Source organism: Vicugna pacos, chromosome 15, assembly GCF_048564905.1.
Source record: "Vicugna pacos chromosome 15, VicPac4, whole genome shotgun sequence".
NCBI classification, from domain to species: domain Eukaryota; kingdom Metazoa; phylum Chordata; class Mammalia; order Artiodactyla; family Camelidae; genus Vicugna; species Vicugna pacos.
In genome coordinates this window covers 3,513,145-3,532,971 of record NC_133001.1, presented here as the reverse complement: position 1 = coordinate 3,532,971, position 19,827 = coordinate 3,513,145, and the positions used below count along the sequence as shown (strand labels likewise).

General features: G+C 48.4%; 1 protein-coding gene across 3 annotated transcripts in view; it reads right to left on the bottom strand.

Annotated features, from left to right (window-relative positions):
- Positions 1–10,830: 10,830 nt before the first annotated feature.
- LOC140685375 (deoxyguanosine kinase, mitochondrial) overlaps positions 10,831–19,827 on the bottom strand; it is a 30,884-nt gene continuing 21,887 nt past the window's right edge. For all 3 annotated transcript variants that reach the window (XM_072937469.1, XM_072937470.1, XM_072937471.1), the window contains 4 exons: positions 17,870–18,017; positions 12,255–12,370; positions 11,513–11,612; positions 10,831–11,084 (listed from right to left, as the gene is read on the bottom strand). In XM_072937469.1, the coding sequence (XP_072793570.1) occupies positions 11,046–11,084; positions 11,513–11,612; positions 12,255–12,370; positions 17,870–18,017 (403 nt within the window). In that variant the 3' untranslated portion in view covers positions 10,831–11,045. The remainder of the gene's footprint in view (positions 11,085–11,512; positions 11,613–12,254; positions 12,371–17,869; positions 18,018–19,827) is intronic.

Here is a 19,827-nt window from a genome sequence, read left to right as displayed (position 1 = left end):
GGTAAGACGTCTTCCTTTTTAAGTCAAGAGGTCATTTGTACACGTGTGTGTCAGTGTTGCTACCCAGTGTATTCTCAGCACCATCCATAACACCTGGGACCTAGACAGTCAACAAATTCTTGCTGAATGGTGAACAGAGCCTGGCTCTCTACTGGGACCCACAAACTAACTCAAAAGGTTTTTGAGCAAAGCAGTCTGTTTGGGATTAGTAATTTCTAGCTTTTATGCTGGTTAGAAATCCGTCCCTTTCTTTTGATAAATATGCTGTGTGTATTCCTTATGCACTGGACTAAGGAGAGAATGGTGTGCTTCCTTCCCCTTATTGGGGCTAATGCTGGATTTAGTCTCCTAAGACAACACTAATCAGCAACACTGGACAAATCCAGGCATTTTGGGAATTATTTTTCATGCCAACCCAGTCCACAAAACATCCAAACATGGTATTGTCAACAAGGACGATGTCCAAAACATAACTCACTTTTTCACACAGGAGTTGCAAGACACTGACATTAATCCAAATTAAGACTTGCAAACGAGCCGACGTCCACACCTCCACGCGTTAATGAGTTTGACGAGTACGGAGTTAAGCAGCTCATAGCCAGGACCGAGAGCACTGGCCTGAGAGTCAGAACTACTGCGATGGTCCAGCTCAGCTGTTGCGCAGCCGAGTGACCTGGGGGGGGGGGGCGGCGGGGGGCGGGGAGAGGGTGGGGAGGGCTGTGAGCGGGGGAGGGGACGGGGGGATTTCCACCCCCCCTTGGTCTTTATCTATGCAATGATCTCGCACTCTCAAAGTCATCATTTCTAAGAACAATGAGGGCTGACAGGAATCAAGGAAAAGAGGCTGCGAACACTAGGCCCCCCGCTGGCAGCCACGGAGGGCTCGCAAGGTGCTGTTGACGGGGGAGCCGAGACTCTGGGAGCAGCAGAAGCCAGTCTCAGCTGAGACAAAGTCCCTGCTCTGAAGGAAAAAGAAAGCCAAAGGCAGAGCTCAACTGCTCCTGGCACTGGAATCGTTTCCAAGAAGGGAACACATAGGTCATGTGAGGTCAAGTTCAGGGCACGCAGCCAGCCGCCCGGCGGGCGGGAAGGAAGCTGCAGCGAATGCCTGCCTGCTCTCCCAGCCCTTCACCTTCTGAACACAAGTCCCGCACCAGCCCCTTTGCCGAGTGGCCCAGGGGACCTCGGGAGCCCCTCCCGGACCCCCGGGCGTCCCGGCTCCGGCCTGGCGGATGCAGCCCACGCGGAGTGCCGCGGAGCAGCAGGTACAGGCGGCGGCGAGTCGGTGTGAGCAGCGGGGGCGGCGCCCGCCTGTCTTGTCCGCGCCCCTGCCCCTCGGAGCGCTGGGTTGAAAACACTCAACTGCTGCCTCCTCCTCCAGCCTCACGGCCTCCCCTCCCCTAGACCCACAGGACTCTTAGCTCCCTGCCTTTGCCCACGGGCCCATGGGGTTTCCCCTAGAGCCACTCTCACCGTAACTTTTGTTCTAGACATCCTACTGTCGTTTAACTACCAGCTCGAATGCCATGTGACCCCTGAAGCTCCCTTTGCTGGAAGTAGCACCTGTTACCGTCTGTCCTGCATCACACCTAGGGACATGTTATCTCTTCCCATTTGAGACCACGTTATATCCACTTGTCACCATCGCATCGCGTGTCCGCCTTTTTTGGCCGGTGCTGCGCACGTGCCTGGCCTTACCTTTCCGCCGCTGACACATTCCTCACCTCGCTCTTCAAGGCTCAGCTCAGAGACAGACTGTGACGGACTGTCCAGCTCCCTCCATCTCTCCACCCACACAGACCGGCTCCAGTTTTTGAGTGGCTACTCTGAAGTTAAGTGCCCAGAAGTTTATCTCCAGGATTTCTAATCCTTGGAACACCCTTGCAAAGTAAGTTTCACTTTCAGATGTAAGAAAAGCAGCTCAGAGTGGCTCACAGCGGAAGAGAATGTGACAATGAATGTATGTATGTTCATGTATAACTGAAAAATTGTGCTCTACACTGGAATTTGACACAACATTGTAGAATGACTATTACTCAATAAAAAAAGTTTAAAAAACAAACAAACAAAAAACCCCAGAATCTTTTCCAGAATACCCTTGCTGATAATTATAAAGATCCAAAGTGCTTATATAGGTATATTTATTAAAATTGTAATATTAAAAAGAAAAGAAAAGAAGCTCAGAGAAGTTCAGGACTGTGTCTGAGGTGAACTGCTGGCTAGTGGTGCAGTGGGGATTGAAGCCCAGGTTGTCTGACACCCAAACCCAAGCCCTCAAACCGTTGCCCTCCATCCAGTGGTGATGCTTCTTCTTTCAAAGGGCAAATATTTTGAGCATAAGACTGTAAGGGCCTTGAAGATTATCTTTTTTGTTTTCAGTGCAAGAAATCTAAGGTGAAATGACTTGCCCAAGGTGACACAGCTTCTCCCTACCTGTGGAAACATCTATCAACTGCGGTGGATCCCTAGTACCAGGTAATATTCCCTGGGGTCCCAGTTGCAAGGGATCTGACACAACTGCCCCGCAGCAGGGCCCCAGATTGGGTAAGAGAGAATGTTGCAACAAGCTCAGAGCCACAGCTGTATATTATGATAAAACAACAGAGTTTCATTTCTTTCTTTCTATTTTTTTCTTTTTTGGGTGAGGGGAGGTGGGTGGTTAGATTTACTTATTTTCAGAGGAGGCACTGGGGATTGAACCCAGGACCTCATGTATGCTAAGCACATGCTCTAACACTTGAACTATGCCCTCCCCATGCTGAGAAGTCCTATCTTTCTTGCCTAAAAGAAGTCTGAGCAGGGCAGTCCAGGGCTGCTGTGGCAGTTTTACAAAGTCAAGGCCTGGGGCTTCTTCTTTCTTCTGCAATTCTCTCCTCAAGGGGTCCTTCAGCGGCTCCACAGCGGCTCCAGCATCACCTGGGGCGGGGCCCCTGAGAGCAGAATCTGCTGCCCATTTCTGTCATTTACTCTGAGGAGCTAACAATCACATGACCTAGTCCAGAGATGGAGAAGCTGCTCAGAGCCTGTCTGGGAGCTGGCCTGGGACTTGGCAAGTATGTAGCATGTAACTGGGAGCATAAGAGGGTAAAGATGTTGGGGGGCACTTCCTTGCTTAGTTCAAGGGGGCCCTTCTCAAGCTCAGCCTACATCTTTCCTTGTGTTTAATATTTATTGAGCTATCACTCCTATGTGCCAGGCACTAGAGATACAAAGAGGAATGGGACTCATTCTGATAAAGAGACAGGGAAATAGGTCATTTTAATGCTCTGTGGCAAATGCAACAATAAGACATGCCAAAGGCTCTCAATGGTGGGCACCTGACCCAGCTGGGGAGGGGTCAGTAAAGGCTCCCTTAAGAGGTGCTTGTTGATGAGCCAGATATGAGAACTACCAGGAGGGATGCTGCGAGACCCAGATGACTCAGAACGAGTGAGACAGGAGTCAGATGCTCCTGGGGGCTGGAGAAGTGATGGGGAGAACACTGAATGCCAAATCTTCTCACGGACGCCCCAGCTCTCTCACCTCAGAGCTGGCCATCACTTCCCCAGTGTTGCCGTTCCCATCGCTGCTTCCGAAGAAGTGCATTTGGGCCCTTCTCACTTCCAGGGTTTTAACTCAAGTGCCCTCAGGAGATGAAGTCCTCCTGATCCTGGTCTAGCAAACCAAATATCAAAAATCACAGTCTACACCATGCACCCTCCAGGCCAAATCCAGCTGGAGTTTCCCAAGTGTCACCTGAGCCCGATGGTCCTCAGTGGAAGCTTTGGCGCTAGAAAACCCAGGTGTGGTGGACATCTGCCACTGTGCGGAGAACCAGTGAATGAATCCCTTCCTGTGTTTGGGGACTAGCCTACCGAGGCAAGTTGGAGGTAAAGCCCGCCTCCCATAGTAAAAATGGAAATACTTTACTCAAATACTGTTCTTCCCAGACTCCCCTGCAGCTACTTGGCATGCCAAAGGTACGTGGCCCAGATTCTGTGAGTCGGATGTCCCTACCAGAGCCTTGGGTCCCTGAGAATTTTCTGTGGATGCAGCAGTTGTAAATGATGGGCCCTGGGCCTCCATCAGCTTCACAGTCATGGTCCTGAACTGCTTCTGATCACAGTTCAGGACCATGACTGATTCTCTGGCAGTTGTCTTTCCAGCAGGAGGCATGGCTAGGGCAAATGCAGGGACCAGAGAGCATGACTTTGTTCAAAGGACAGTGAGTAAAACCATGTAGCTGGAGCAGAGGTTGTTTCACAGGGGCAGGGGAAGATAAGGTTGGCAGACCCCAAATGTCCATTAAAGAGCCTGGTCATTATCTTGTAAGAGGCACCAACATTTTTGAAAAGTGAACTTTTATTTTGCAATTAATTTCCAAAATTGGCACAGAGTCTCCATATATCCCTTGCCCAGTTTTCCCCAGTGCTAACTCTTACATTATATGGAACATTTGTCAAAACTAAGAAGCTGACATTGGTACATCACTATTATTCAAATTCTAGATTTCAGTTAGATTTCACTGCTTTGGTTTTTCCACTAACGTTATTTTTGTATTTCAGGATCCAGTCCAGGATACCACTTTGCATTTAGAAACCAGTCCTTTATAAGGAGAATATTTACATCATTAAACGTGCTTTAGGAGCATCATCTGATAGCAATGGGCAGCTTGGTCCAGGAAGTGGGATAGGAAGGCACTTCCAGAACTTTCTAACTTCCAAATACACCCCACTGCCCAGTCTGATGGAGCTCAGCACCTTGAAGGTGCAGTTGCCAGGAAGAGGAAATGTGGGCCCCTGGAAGCATCTCTGTGCCTGCTTAGGGCCCCAGTGGGCCAAAGGTATATTTAGGATGCACTTGAGGACGTCCACCCAGCAGTGCTGGCAAGCTGGAAGATCTTCCTGCCCAGGTGACCACAGTGGGCTGATAATTCCAGGCAGGCAGTCAAAGAAATGCATGCTTGCCTTCTTTTCTGAAAGTCTAGTCTTGTCTCCCTTGCAAGTCAGTTTGATGTTGTGGAAAGAGAACATGGAGCACAGTTTGCAGAACCATGTGTGAGTAACTGAGAATCTGAGCTTCAGTTTCCTCACCAGTAAAAAGTGAGATATTGAACTTCTTCCATAAGATTGTTGAGAGGATTAACATTTAAAAAGTGTTCAGGAAGTGACTGGCACACTGCAGGCATTCAGTCATCAGCTCCCTTGACAATATGAAGGTGGGGTCTGGGGCCATCATTTTCTTGCATGTCCTCAACCTTTGGAAAGTACTTGGCACACCAGTGATTGTAATGTGGAGCTCACAAACCTAATGATTTCAGAAAGGGCAGATCATGTCTCCAGTTACAACATTCAGTTACTGAGCAGGTCCGTGTTAGTCACTCACTAAATAGCAATAAATAGATACATGTCAGGCACGGTGCTAAGTGACTAAGACACAGTCTGTGTCAAGAATGGCAAAGCCCAGAAGAAAGAGATGCCTCCAGACAACTTTTACGCAGGTCTGATGCATAGTTTGACATAATTCAATAAGCAGAGTGCCCAAGGACACAAAGACTGGCTACTTGTGTTGGGGGCCAGGGAAGAGTTTCATAGAGAGAGGAGGAGGAGACTGGGGACTGGCAGAATAAGTAGGTCTTCCAGTAAGAGAGCGGGGAAAGAATGAGAGGGAAGAGAGAGACAGAGAAGCATTTTGCTCTATGGAAAACACAAGATGTATTCTAGAACCATAGGCTAGTCTTGGGGGGTTATGGAATGAGTAGTGGGAGGTGAGGTTAAACAAACACGGCGGCTAGAATATGTCCACACAGGAAGGGCTGAAGGGCAGCTATCTGGAGGCAAGGGTGGGGCGTGAGATCTGACTGGAGGCTGTTCTTTTGTCCGTGGTTTAGTTGAGGTGGCTTGGGGAAGAGATGATGACTGGTAGTAGTGATGGGCGGGGCTGGGAGTGGGCATTCCACCCCTTCCTGGCATGGCCACACTGGGAGCTATGTGACTGCTATGGAAGAGGAGGCAGATGTATGAGTGCTGGGGAGCCAACCACAATATCCACTACCCTTTCAACTAGAGAAACAGTCACTGAGGTGCAGAAAAGATTTGAGGGATTTCAGAAATGAACAGGCAGAATTTGGTGAGAAAGGAAGGGAAGGTGAGAGCTGGAGGGGCAAAGATGGCTCTGAGGCTTCTAGTGTCGTCACCTGGGTGAATGGAATAAGAACTCTGTGGAATCTTAAAAAAGAGAGAGAGAGAACACTAATGAACTCATCTTCAAAAGAAAGAGACTCGCAGACATAGTAAACAATCTAATGGTTACTAGGGAAAGAGGGTGAGAATGGATAAAACTGGGAGTTTGAGATTTGCAAATGTTAACTACTATATATAAAAATAGGTAAAAAACAAATATCTTCTGTATAGCAAAGACACTATATACAGTATCTTGTAATAACCTTTAATGAAAAAGAATATGAAAGCGAATATATGTGTATGTATATGCATGGCTGGGACATTATGCTGTACACCAGAAATTGACACATTGTAACTGACTATACTTCAATTAAAAAAAAAAAAAGTCATTTTCCCGTCTGCAATTTGCTTCAAAATAATCTGAGGATGGTGGGTAGGCTATAGGTGAAACAAAATTGACTATAAGTAGATAACTGAAGTGGGTGAAAAAGTAAAAATTAGCTCCCACTAAAGGAAAAAAAAAATCTGCCCTGCCACTCCTCAGGCTGGGAGGACAAACGTAGGTAAGGCCAGCTACATTACCATGAAACAATATTCCTCCCAAAGGCACGTTGCAGCTGAAGTGTCACAACCACCCCCTTCTTGCGTGACTACTGCTTTCCGACCCCCTGGGAAACCTTGTTCTCTAAAATGATAGACCATCAGAAACTTTGCCATTTGAAATTTTATCAGTAAAAATGAAACACCCCTCTGGTGCCAGTAGGATCTAAGTCACGTTGACACAGAGAAGCAGTCTTGATTTGCAACCCAGGTTCAGAGCTTCAGATAAGGGGCTTCTGAACACAGCGTCCCCAGTTTATCCTGACTTTGCCCTTTCTAAGGAAATGAACCTGGGTCTACTGTGCAGCTCAGACCAGATGTTGCCTCTTGCTTTCCTTTGAGCCTATCAAAACACTGCTCCTTAAATTTCTATCCTTCCTAAATTCAATTCCTGTAACTCTCTGCCTATTTGGCGAGACACCCCATAGTTCCTCTGTTATCTGGTCTCCTTCACTGTAATGAGTTAACCTGATTTTGTCAAAATACGGGTTTCTCCCTGGTGATCCTAGGCTGATTATGACATGAGCAACAGGGTTATGGGCGTTCTTTATATTATTCTCTCCACTATTGCAATGATTCACATTTTCCATAACATTTCCAAGTTTTTAAAAAGCCATCACCCCGTATTTTAGTAATGCACACCAGGACAGTGTTTGAGATCTGTGCAAGGTAGGATGATTACACCCCTGAAACATCCACATCCTAACCCCTGGCACCTGTGAACATCATCTTACTAGCAAAAGGGACTTCGCAGGTGGAGCTAAGGCTCAAGACCTTGAGATGGGAGAGTATTCTGGATTATCCAGATGAGCCCAATGCCATCAAGTGGGCCCTTAACAGCAAAGAGGCTTTCCTGGCTGTAGTCAGAGAGAGACGTGATGTTGGAAGAAGGGTCAGAGATGCAACGTTGCTGGCTTTGAAGGAGGAAGGGGCCACAAGCCAAAGATTGTGGGCAGCCTCTGGAAGACAAGAAAGGCCAGGAAACAAATTCTCCTCTAGAACCTCCAGAAGGGAGCGCAGCCCTGTTGATAAGTTTGATTTTAACCCAATGAGGCCCAAGTCAGAGTTCTACCCTACAGAACTATGAGATAATAGGTCTGTGCTGCTTTAAGCCACATTCATGGTAATTTGATATAGCAGCAATAGAAAATGAATGCAAAATCACCCAGAGGAGTGAGGAAAGGCAGAAATGAGCCAAGGATGCCTGGGGCGACGCCAACACTTCAGACAAGAGGGGAAAAAATGGTGAGTCAGTGGAGGAGACAGTAAGGGAGACACCAAACAGTAGAAAAGCCTGGAGAGAACAGCAAAGAAGCTCCAAGGAGAAAGTAGTCCAGAGATTTAAACTGCCTGTTCTTTAAAGTAAGGACTGAAGGAGGTTACACAGTCTTTCCATTTTAAAGCACGTTACTTTCTTGTTTGTTTCCCCTGTGAGTTCCCCATTTGTACATAGCAACCTCCTTCACCTGAAAGGATCACTGTCTCCCTTCACGTTAAAAGCCTGAGTTTGAGAACTTTCACAACCTCAGTCCACGTTATAAGCCCATCAAGGTAATTACTCTGGTTCCAGAAGAGCAGGTTTTACCACATCATAAACCAGAAGGAAATGTAGCTATTTTTGTGTTAATTCTAGTTATTTGACTGTGCAGGACAGCCTACCCCAAGGGCGAGAGCAGCCCACCCAGGCTGGCCTGCCAGGTGGACCCAATCCCCATATTTAAACATTCTGCCCAGATCTACCCCCAACCCTCATACTTAAAAGTCCCAAAATGACTCCTCATTAAACTATCTTCTCTCTACAGACCTTCTCAGCTAATTTGGAAAATGGCAAATTATTTCACCCCAGTGAGACAGTTGATAGCTTGAGTATCTTAGAGAACACTTACATTCTAAAAGGCAAGTTTTACAAATGAAAAGAAGCCCTCAAAGTGTAGATTTTCAGGCCTTAAGACTAAGTGAGGAACGTGGAGAGGAGGGTATTCTTAAATGATAAACTCATTACTCTCCTCCAGTTTTGACAATCTGGGCCTAATGCCTCATTCTCACATGAAGGCCTTGCCACATGACTGTTTTCTCTGCCTGAATACCCCATTCATTCTTCAGAATGGTTATTTTCGTGGGGGGCTGTCCCAGATTACGTTGGCCCCTTCGGTTACAGGCCCCCACAGTATACCCATACATCCTCTGAAATGCTCATCTCACCGGCAATACTTGTTCAGTGTCTGTCACCTTCTCCATTGGATGACAAGTTCTGTGAGGTAAGGACGAGGTCTGCCTTCTGCTGTGTTCACTGTTACCTCCTTGGTCTCCAGCATATGGCAGATACTCAAATATTTGTTGATAATCAAATAAATCAATGAAGGGGGCCAAGTGCTCTTACTCTGGGTTTACAGGTGATTTCTACATTAGCGGTTCCTGGAAATGGTGACTTCAAGTTCCTTAAATGGGACTTAGATGGCAATTAAACATTGGGGCCCCTCAAAGCTAAAGGCCAAAACCACAGAGTTTCTAGAACCCACCTAGCAGCCCACGTTCACCCCGGGTCTTGTCCAAAGCCTGAAGCAGCAAATAAACACAAGAACAAGTGGGGCAGATTTTCAACACGGGCGCCGAGACAGCTCAGTGGGAGGAAAGGCTCCTCTTTTCCACAAATGGTGTTGGAACAACTGAATCTGCACATGTAGAATGACACTGGATTCCTTCCTGACGCTGCACACAAAAATTAACTCAAGACGGATCACAGACTGAATTCAAGAGTCCAAACTATACAACTCTTGAAAGAAAACATAGCAGTAAATGTTTGTAACTTTGGGTTATTCAAAACTTTCTTACCAGTGATGCCAAAAGGCTAAGTGACAAGTAAAGCTGACTTTATCAAAATTAAAACCTTTTGTGCTTCAAAGGACACTATCAAAATGAAAATACAACCCACAGAACGAGAGAAAATATGTGTAAATCATGTATCCAGTAAGGACTTGTATCCAGAATATATAAAGTACTCTAACAGCTCAACAGTAAATGCACAGGGTGGGGTGCAGCTAGGTGGGGACTGTGGGGCTGGGGGCTGGAGAGCGATGGCTAATCAGTATGACACTCCTTCTTGGGGTGATGAAGACATCCTGGAATCAACTGTGCTGATGGTTACACAACCCTATGACTATAATAAAAACTCCTGAACTGCACGCTTCAAATGGGTGAATTGTATGGTATGTGAATTATATCTCAGTAAAGCTGTTAAAATTTTTAAAAGTAGGATAAAGAAATGCCATGCTATTTCAAAACATCACACGTTTGTTAGAAACCAATCGCACATGCGTTTTCCCAAGCAGAAAGGAAAACACAAGTTTCTGTCTTCTGGGACACACGGGGTCCCGAGCGCATTCATTCTCCCGCGGGCCTGCGCAACTGTCAAGGGCTCAGTGCAGGAATTCCCATCCCGGTGAATCATGGGCCCGCAGGCTTCTGGCATGGAAGCACCTGAATTCTATACAGCCGTGTATTTTTCTAACAATAAACTGTCCTTGAAATACCACACAAAATATTATTTTCTTTCTGTCCAGCAGAGACAGATTCGCTCCGTGATCAGAAACTAACTCATGGGGTGAGGTGTTTGGGGCAGGCCAGAGGGCCAGGTGACCAAACCCCGAGTGTCAGATGCCGGACTTCTGAGCTCCTGATTTGTTCTCTCCCTGCCTCCCTTTCTCTTGTCCAGGTTCTTCAGCCCCAGGACGAAGGTCCAAATCCCCACCCCAACCCCCATTCCAAGAGCGCTGGGTGGGAAGAGATAAAGGCACCTCCTGGCTCTGGGGCTCCCATCTGAGTGTCGTCCTCCCCCGACTCCTGAGCCACTTTACTTCCCTTTTTCACGTCCAAGGTGGAGCTTGGTTGGGGGTCCTGGAAGCAATTCCTGCCCTGCCATGTCAGAGGGAACCAGTGAACACACAGGGAAGGATTCCAAAAGAAAAAAAGCAGAGACTTTTCTCAAGTGAAAATGGCCAGCCTAGAGGGGAGTTCACAGCAAGCACCAATAGACACTCGCTGAAATGAATGAACAAGTGGATTAGCAAGATAACCAACACTCAGACTGTAAGAAGTCCTTGAAATACAAAAGAAGATGGGGCTGGGTCTAAGGATGACAGAAACACAGCTGCACTAGGCGCTGCCGCTGACAACCGCTGAGGGCGCTCTGGGGGTAAACGGACATGGGAGTGCGGGTGGGAAGGTGGGTGACTCTGTATCCGTCTGGCTTCAGAAAGTCAGAGAGCCCAGGTCACAACTAGAACATCATGGTATTGGTTCCAGATTCTCTACAAAGGTGTCTACCTGTGGGAAAGAGAAAACCCATGAGTTAAACCTCACATTTCCAGGAGATTATACCCGTAATGCGCGCGTTGCCAAGCCCGTGAGTTTTTGTGGGGAAGGGAAAGTGGGTATGGACAGGAAATGTCACCCGCCCAGGGCCACACAGTATCAAGGCGCAGAGCTGGAGAAGCCAGCGGTCTCACTTCCCTAGTTCCAGAACGCCTTCGAGGAGGAGTTAGCAGGAAAGTGCACCGTACAAGTCAAGTGTTTAACAATTACTAGCCCCTAACACGCCACAGAATAGGGGTTCCATCAGTCATGTATACGAGGTCCCACAGGCTTCGGAGTGTGGGGTGACTTTGAGGTGCAGAGCACCAGACCCATACTGGAGTCTGAAGCGGTAAAAGTGCAATAAAGGAAAACCACCAGAAAGCAGGCATCTTTCCCACCCTCTTCATGAGCTCTTCTTGTTTGGTTACTTCTTCAGAAAAATCATCATTGACGTCCAACACCAGCACTGGAATGTTGAGCAGGGCCTCAGAGTGGAGCCTGGAAGAAGTGGGAACATTCAGGGAACAGGAAAAAAGACGGCAAGTTTCACATACTCACCAAGTCTTACTAACTCAGAGGAGAGATCTAAGGTCACACGGCTTCCCAATGAAATTTCATGTAAACAGCAGTTTAGAAAAAGAATTCAATAAAGTTGGATGGAAAGATGAGGCTGAGATTTCGCTTTAGTCTTGAGACTTCTACTGAAGGTCAGAGCCCCAGACATTTTAAGCGGACAGCACACCAAGGCTAGGGGGAGAAGGGGCCGAAACTAGGAATGTCAACTTAGTAAACTGACAATGTCTAAAATTTTTCAGCCCTTCACCCTGAGCCAACGAGGTCATCATCACTGGTCACCATGTTCCATCCAAAAGGACGTCAAAAAATGAAAAAGCTGGAGAAACAGAATCTAACAAAAGGTTTCTTGGAATATCTAGATTACATCTAATTTTAAATTTCTAATTCGGATAATGCTTGACAATTTCAATGCATTCTGAACATGCTTGTGGGGCTGCTATGTTGAACTTCCTGTATTGTAAAGACTGGCGGCAGGGAAGCAAGGGGCCAGAGGGACAGGGGTGCAGGACTGCAGGGAGGCAGGGAGGCAGGCCTCTGTCCGCTGCCGCTCTCTTTGCCACTTACGGGGTTGTCTTGTGGACAAGCCAGGCTTCGTGTTGACCATGAAGCTGCTCGAGATAGGCCAGCTCAATTCCCTTCTCCTCCTCCCTGGCCCTCCGGCGCAGTCTCTTCAAGCAAACCTGGAAGACAATCCCCAGGCTCTGCTGAGCTCACTGCTGATCTCGGCTGTGACAGTGCAGTCTGGGGCTCTCAGACGCACTCGTCATGTCTATCCTGGGCTCTCTCGGCTATGACTTGTTTCTGCAGCCTTGTGTCCTTATTCAATCACAGGTTAGTAGCAAACATCATCCAGCCGGGGAACCTGGAGTTACCCTTCTTTTCCCTCCTCCCAACCACATCCAGGAAGTCACCGGGCTCTCTTTACTCTCTCCAGTTGGTTCTCTCCATGCCTCTCTCTCACCTCTGCCCCGGTCAGACCCTCGTCACGTCACCGGGGCAGGGGCAGAGCCTTCAGGCTCTCTGCCTCCTGCAGTGTACGGAAAGAGCAGCGGCCTTAAGGTCAGAAAGTCCAGGGTGAAATCCCCGTCTTCACCAGGAGCCTCCTCCTCAGCCTCCACTCAAACCCAAGGAGGCTGTGAGGACTCACAGGGGGAGGCATGTCAGGTTCCCAGCAAAAGCTGTTCTTTGCTCCCAGTTTTTCCACTCAGTCTGCCCTCCATATACTGCAATATACAGTCGTCCCTCAGGATCTGTGAAGGGGAGGGCTCCAGGACCCCCTGCAGATACCTAACTCCAAGGCTGCTCAAGTGGCTTATAGGTGTAAAATGGTCGCCAGCTCTCCCCGTCAGTGGGGTCTGCACCTGCGAGCACGGAGGGCTGACTGTCATGGTCTTACTCTCCTCGCTTAGAACACTTTCCAGGGTCCTTACTGCCCACAGTTCAAGAAGTCTGAGTAACTTCACACTGACGGTAGAGTAAGTAATCTGAAACATCTCTTTCACATCACATCATATCACTCACTCTGGGGCAGAATGCAAAACCTACGTAGGTCAAAAGTAAAGGAAGTTAAAAAAAAACAACAGAGGTTTCAGACTAACTCTCCATCCCCCACTGCTTCCAGAGTGTGCATAATTCCACTCTGCCTTCATCTGATGGGAGAGTTTGAAGCACAGTGTCACCTTCTCCTTCACTGGTCACACAGGACATTCTCGGAGTCTGGCCACCTCTCCTAAATCCCTACTCTCAACTTCCTCAGCTCCTCCCCTGGACTCACTGCTTCAGCCAGATCTGACCTTCTGCCTACAGTGCAGACCAAGCTCTTTCGAATCTCAAAATTTTTGTTCTATGCATGTGTTTTGCCAGAATTGCCCGCCTTCCTCCCTTCTGCCCGGGAAACGCCCCGTTATTCAACGTGATCCGTCCTGGGAAGAACAGGTAGCCGCGCCCACTGATTTCAGACTTCTCTCTTTCAAACACTTAAACCTCATCTCCACGTGTACAATATTCACAAAGGTACAGACTGCTGTTTCCCTCTCATCTCATCTTTCCTCAAAGGGAAGAAAGTCATGTAAACACATTTCATTTACGATCTGATGTCCAACTTTTCAAACTGGTCAACACAGATCTAACAGGTTAGTACTTCCAGCATGCCCTTTACACCTCTTTCCCCTGAATCAAGAATTGTTGTAAAACGTAGATATGTCCTTGCCCCAGGGACTCTGTAATTCAGTCGGGTAACAAGTAAAACGAAATACGCAAACCAGCAGATCAAGCGCTAAGCTGCGAGGCTTAGATTAAGCGCAGCGGGCCAGATAAGGGAGGCAGCAGTTGGGCTCCGGCAGTCAGAGAGGCGCGTCCTGGAGGAGGCGGGGGCTCCCCCTTCATCTCTGGTCCCCGCTTACTTAGCACCGCTCTGAGAGCCGGGGCGCTGTGCGAGCCCCGGACAAACGCAGACCGCCAGTGGCACTTCAGCTGAGTCGGAGGATGGCGGGAGGTCTACTCGGGGTGCTCTGAGGGCGTAGTGCCAGAGGCGGGCCACAGTCCGTCCTGCTCAGGGCTTAGTGTGGGGCCTGGCAGAGGACGCGGTGGATAAGTATTTGTCGCACGTGTTCACTGAACGCTTTCACTTCTGAGCCAGTCTATCTGCATTTACCCGGTGCTCCTACGTCCACCGTTCACGTTTTACATTCCTTCACGCGGAACCTCCTCTCTTTCCTCCTGTCTTCCTGCCGGACACCCTCATCCTCGCTGCTGACTGCAGCCAGACATCGCTTCTCGTTTCCTTCCCTCCCCCATCACACAGCTCTACTCCACTGGCTTCCGGATCCTCAGTCCTCCACCCACGATGACCGACAGTAGTGACTTGCTGTGCACTTTCAGAAACGTTTTATGCATGTGCACTTTCTTACCCCAGCCTCGCTTTCTAAAACACACACCTAAAAGGGGTCCTATCGCTCCGTCGTTTTGTTGTTACGGATCACTATAGTACTTTCTAATCCTTTCTCATGACTTCAGGCTTTAACAGGGCATCGATGGAGCATCATATATTCAGCCGGTCCCTACTGATGACCTCGTGGGTTGTTTGCAGTAACTTGCTATTACAACCAACGCTGCCTTGCACATGAGCCACAGTGCCGCGTGGGAGCGTATTTACGGAGTAAATTCCAAGGAGCATGATTAATAAATAGGGCAAAGGTCTGTACACTTGCTAGTACAGACTGCCACACCGCCTGCCTCCTTAGAGGCTAACCAAGTCACATCCCCGCCTGCAAGGCAGCTTCAGGATTTCTAAACACAGCAAAGCTATCTAATTTTCCTCTCTGAGAAAAACATCATTGGCATTAATGAAAATGTGTATTTTTAAAAATGTGACTTTATGTTTTCAAGTAGACACAAGGGCAGAGCTATTCTTTTTATAAAAGCTATAATTATTCATTCATTGCTGGCAGGCAAACATTGATGCTAAAGTCTCTCCTGTTAAAATAGGTAACATTTCCCTTTGCACTATTAATTGGCTTAACAGAGCAAACTTTTCTTCTTCCCCAGAAGTCTAGGCAAATTTCTATTTTGAGCATTTGGCATGATTCTTGCTTTATTGATATGGTTACAAGAAGTTCTATTTTTCACAAAATCCTGTACAAACAGTGCTTTATTCTGGTCCCGCTTTACCTCAGTCCTCAGGGGAAGACACACCTGAATGTGACTAGGAAAGACAGAGCATCTGGCCACGGCAGGGGAGGGGCCCTTCTGTCAACCCGCCCCTTCACTTACTGGCCCCACCCCCTTGAAGAGCTGCCGTGCGGACTGCGTGGAGTCAGAGACAGCAACTGGACAGTGACTGCTGGTGGCTCTGGCCCCTGTGCCTCCCGAGCCCCACACCCAGGTGCCACTTGTCCCCAGGCCCTTCCCGCATGCTGTCTCCATGTCGCAAACACGGCCTGGCTCTTGGCGGCACACTGGCCAGCTACACTCTCTTGTCCTGATTCCACGGGGCACGGAGGCCCAGCCACTTCTTTTCTGATTTTTCAATTGTTGGTTCGCTTGTTTTTTACAGTTTAGGGAAGAGCAGGTGGGAAGGAGCAAAAGGCCCACCTCAGGCCCACCTCCTGCGCACCAAACCCAGCATCTCCTAGGGCTCTGCGCCGGTGGCGGAGCACCTGCACGGCTTCCCACGGGGAGATGTTGCCACTTCTGCTCTGCCCTCTTGGATCTCACAGAAGACATCGGCGGTAACTTCAAGGGATGGGCATCGGCATCCCTGGGCTCCTGGCTCTAATGGCATCAAAACAGCACCCAAATCTCCATGCAGTCACCAGATGAATACATTTTTTTCTACCATTAAATTACAATACTCCCTCAACCCTTATTCTTCCCCAGCTGGAAGACCTCAATTAGTCTCTCCAAACAGGTGGATCAGTCAGACCATAATAGTAATCACTACCACCACTGTCATCACCACTGTCCCTTCTCACAAAGCCATTCTGAGTACACACAGAGGTCAGGAAGACTTTCTTGCTTTCCTTACGGGTCCCAGCGTCCCAGCAGGTTAGGTCAGGTTAGGAACCAGGAAGAGGCTCAGCCAGTCCTCTTGATTCTTCTCCTAAGGCTTACCCCTTCAACCTACCGTTGTTTTCAACTATTTTACTGGAAACCTGTCACCTCTTCAATATCCAGCCACAGTCTTCACCCAGTTCAAGTCCATGGGGCTCTTACTCATCCCTGGTCCAGGCCATGAGCCCTCCTGGAGCCCAGGACTTTCCTCTCACCCTGAACCCTACACTCAGCTACTTCAAACCATCGTCTCTGGCAGGGCTCTCCTTTTCCCCCTAATCACTGACACCAATCCCCACCTCTACAGTTCAGTCACCTCCAAAACTGGCCTTGTCTATTCCTGCTCCCAGGCAACGAAGCTACTCCAAGAGTCATAAATAAGAGACCCAGCCAGACTCAACTTAGTTCTTCTCACAGAAGGTTCTCAGCCCTCTGGCTTCATCGAATGTCTACTGGAGTTTCACTGTAAACCTCAGACCCTGCTTATGTCTGTGGAAGCTCTTTATTTCCTTCCATGATCTAGCTTCTGCCCCACAATCTTCATAAACTCCTGACACAAAGAGCCCCAATATCTGGCCCCAGGCACACTCAGGGCCCCTTGCCGGGCTGCCACCTTCCTGAGGTCAGGCCTTCTGTGAGGTCATCTCCTCTCTGGCTCCTGTGAGCTGGTGCCATGGGGACTCTGCCAGTATTTTCTGACCCTGCTCAATCTGCTCACAGGCATCCTCCTGTCCATAGGGTTCAGTCCTGTCTCCAAAAACCAATGGTCTCTCTAGCCTGAACAGAGTTTTCCCTCCTAAGATTATGTGGTGTAGCTGGCATTTGACTGTACATCAGATGTATGTCTCACAAGCTGAGAGCAACACAATCCTCAAAAAAATGCCCCCACCTTGACTCAGAGTCCCACTCCAGAAGAGCCCTTAGAGATCACTAGTCTGAGACGCTTGACTCGACAGACAAGCGCCCCTCCAGGGGAAGGGCTCCCAGCAGCTGCCCACGGTCACTGCCTGCTAGCAGAGCCAAGCACCACTGCCACCTCCAGTCCTCAGTGCTCTGCCATAACCTCACCCTGCAGTGTGCTGGGCCGGCTCCACGGGCCAAGCCAGAGGGCCATGGGATGCAACTTCCGTGGTGCATCTCGCTTTAGCAGTGGCATCCTCAAAGGTCAGAGGGAGACTCTATGTTAGGGCAGTAACAGGATGAGGTGTGGATACCCTCCTTTTCTTCCTCCTGACATGCTACTCAGGAAACCATCAAGACCACCACGGACTCTGATGACTCGTTAGAGGGAAGGAAACGCTGAGGCAACTGGCTACAGGTTAGCTGGTCAGAGGGTCCAACCTGCAAACTGGGTGATAAAGATAATGCCCAGCTTCCTCTGTGTGGTTCCTACTTCAAGAGGGACACTTTCTATGCACGGTCAATTGCTTTAGCCCTCTGCTGCAGAAAGCCAGTGGGAAAAGGGTGCCTACGCTAGAATGGGGGGGGGGTGTGATCACCCACTGCACACCGTGCTCCAGGGCACAGCCACGATCGAATTTTTCCAACTGGAAAATCAGGGGCTTGGAGAACATCACCTCTGAAGTATCATATGGCCCTGAAGTCCAAGGCTTTCGATTCTGTGTTACCTGGGGAGTAGCCTGGAGGTAGATGAAGCCATGCAATCCGAGCCGACTGGCAAACTCCTGCAGGAGAAAAGAATGCCAGTCCTGATAGATATGCCATTCCATGTCACTGAGGGAACCGTTCTCAAAAAGATTCTTTGCAAAGATATACCTGGTTGGAAATGTAAGTGGGATGGGGGAAGGCAGGAAGAATGGAAAATGGAATGAAAGACAAAAGAGAGAAGAAAAAAATCAATAACCGACTTGTTCATGTCTGTCCAAACCACTTAACCTTTCTAGCTCATCAATTTTTCCCCCCTTTTTCTTTTTTAATTGACATATAGTTGGCTCTTAACCTTTCTAGCTCCTCACCAAACTTGAAGAAATCTGAATTCTTCACCTATGTCTTTCCCTCCTTGCTCAACACTAAGATGAGAACAGCATTCAGACTACTAGGGGCCAAAATCACAGCTCTCCGGATGGATGAATCCACTGGAAGAAAAGGGGCGCTGAAGGAGAACGTCACTGGTCGCTAACAATTTCCCCTGCTGGATATCAGTCAAAACAGACATTAAGTGGTGCACGTCAACTCGAACTTCTGAGATTTCCTTATTATTATAGTAAGTAAGCCCCCGAACAAAAAAAACCAATCTAGTATAAATCATCTACCACTTCTAATTTAAGGACTTAAGGCTTCCATGCTTCCGGGCTGCTGAGCCATCCTCCTGTCTCACTGAGAAGTGGGGAAGGAACTATGTATAAGCGGTGTCAGCCACGGAGCAAGAAGCGCGTCTTCTCCTGACTGCAGCATTACTGAGGAAGCAGACCCTCCTCCAAAGCAAGCTCGGCTGGGCTCGTGCTTCCTCTCCTGCTGAGCTTCTAATCCAGACACAAGAGAGCTAACTCTAAAAAGCAAAGTGGCTTCCCGCCTTGCTTACTTCCACAACTGAAGGAGCATGTGGTAAACAGGACAGCAGCGCCAGCTAGAACCCACTGCTTCAGGAGGGTCACCTCTGCTTTCAAACCTCAGGCATCTTGATACAAAACGCAATTTACATCTTTTGAACAATGAATTCTGGTTTCTAAGGCAACGCTCAGCAACTGGCCACTTGTGGGAAAATGAAATTCAGAAACCTTGTGTGTGAACGGCTCAGGGAAGCACACACCACAAGGCTGCGAGTGTTGTGATAAGAGAATGGGTTGCAGAGGCACATTCCTGAGTCAGATCCTGGCTTCCAAAGTCACTAGCTGTGTCACCACGAGCAAGTCATCAGCCCGTTTCTTCCTCTGAACAAAGAGAGAAGAAACACCCCAGAGTTGTGAGGACTGTCCCTAATACTGACAAGGTGCTCACAAGAGTGACTGACACACAGGACTCAAGACACTGTAGCTGTTATGATAACTACTTCATTGCCAGGCTATGTAGGGAGTAACCTGGGAGCCCCAGAAGCCGACCCTCCCAGTCTGGAATGGTTTAGCGAGAGTCTAGGTGAAGGCAACCGAAAAAGGAGGTGACTTTTTTTTCCCCCTGAAACGAGCTCTCAGTTATTGACTACTTACAGTACAGTGATTCCGTATCTTAGCTGGTAATCAAAGACGGTTACGTATTAAGTGAGAGAAGGCACAATCTCTCTTCCAGATATCAAGAGGTTACTTTTCTAATTCAGTTTCTGAAAAATGTTTTCAGCTTCTTTACAGGTAACATGGAAACTAAGATCTTACCAAGAGAAAGTAAATACCTATTAATAAGCCCCGTTAAAAAAAGGGCTCTCGCCTGTTTTGAGGATGAGCCCTATTTCTCCCATGCTGCTGGTGACGGGGGCAGAGAGGGACTAGAAGGGCGTGGTGCTGCCGCTGAGGGGAGGGAACCACTGCAGCACAGGAGAACCAGCTCGAGGACCTCGGTGTCGGGGGTCCCTGCTCTAAAATAAAACTACATGCTACTGTTTCTCTGAACTCAAACAGAAAAGGCTGAGATTTCT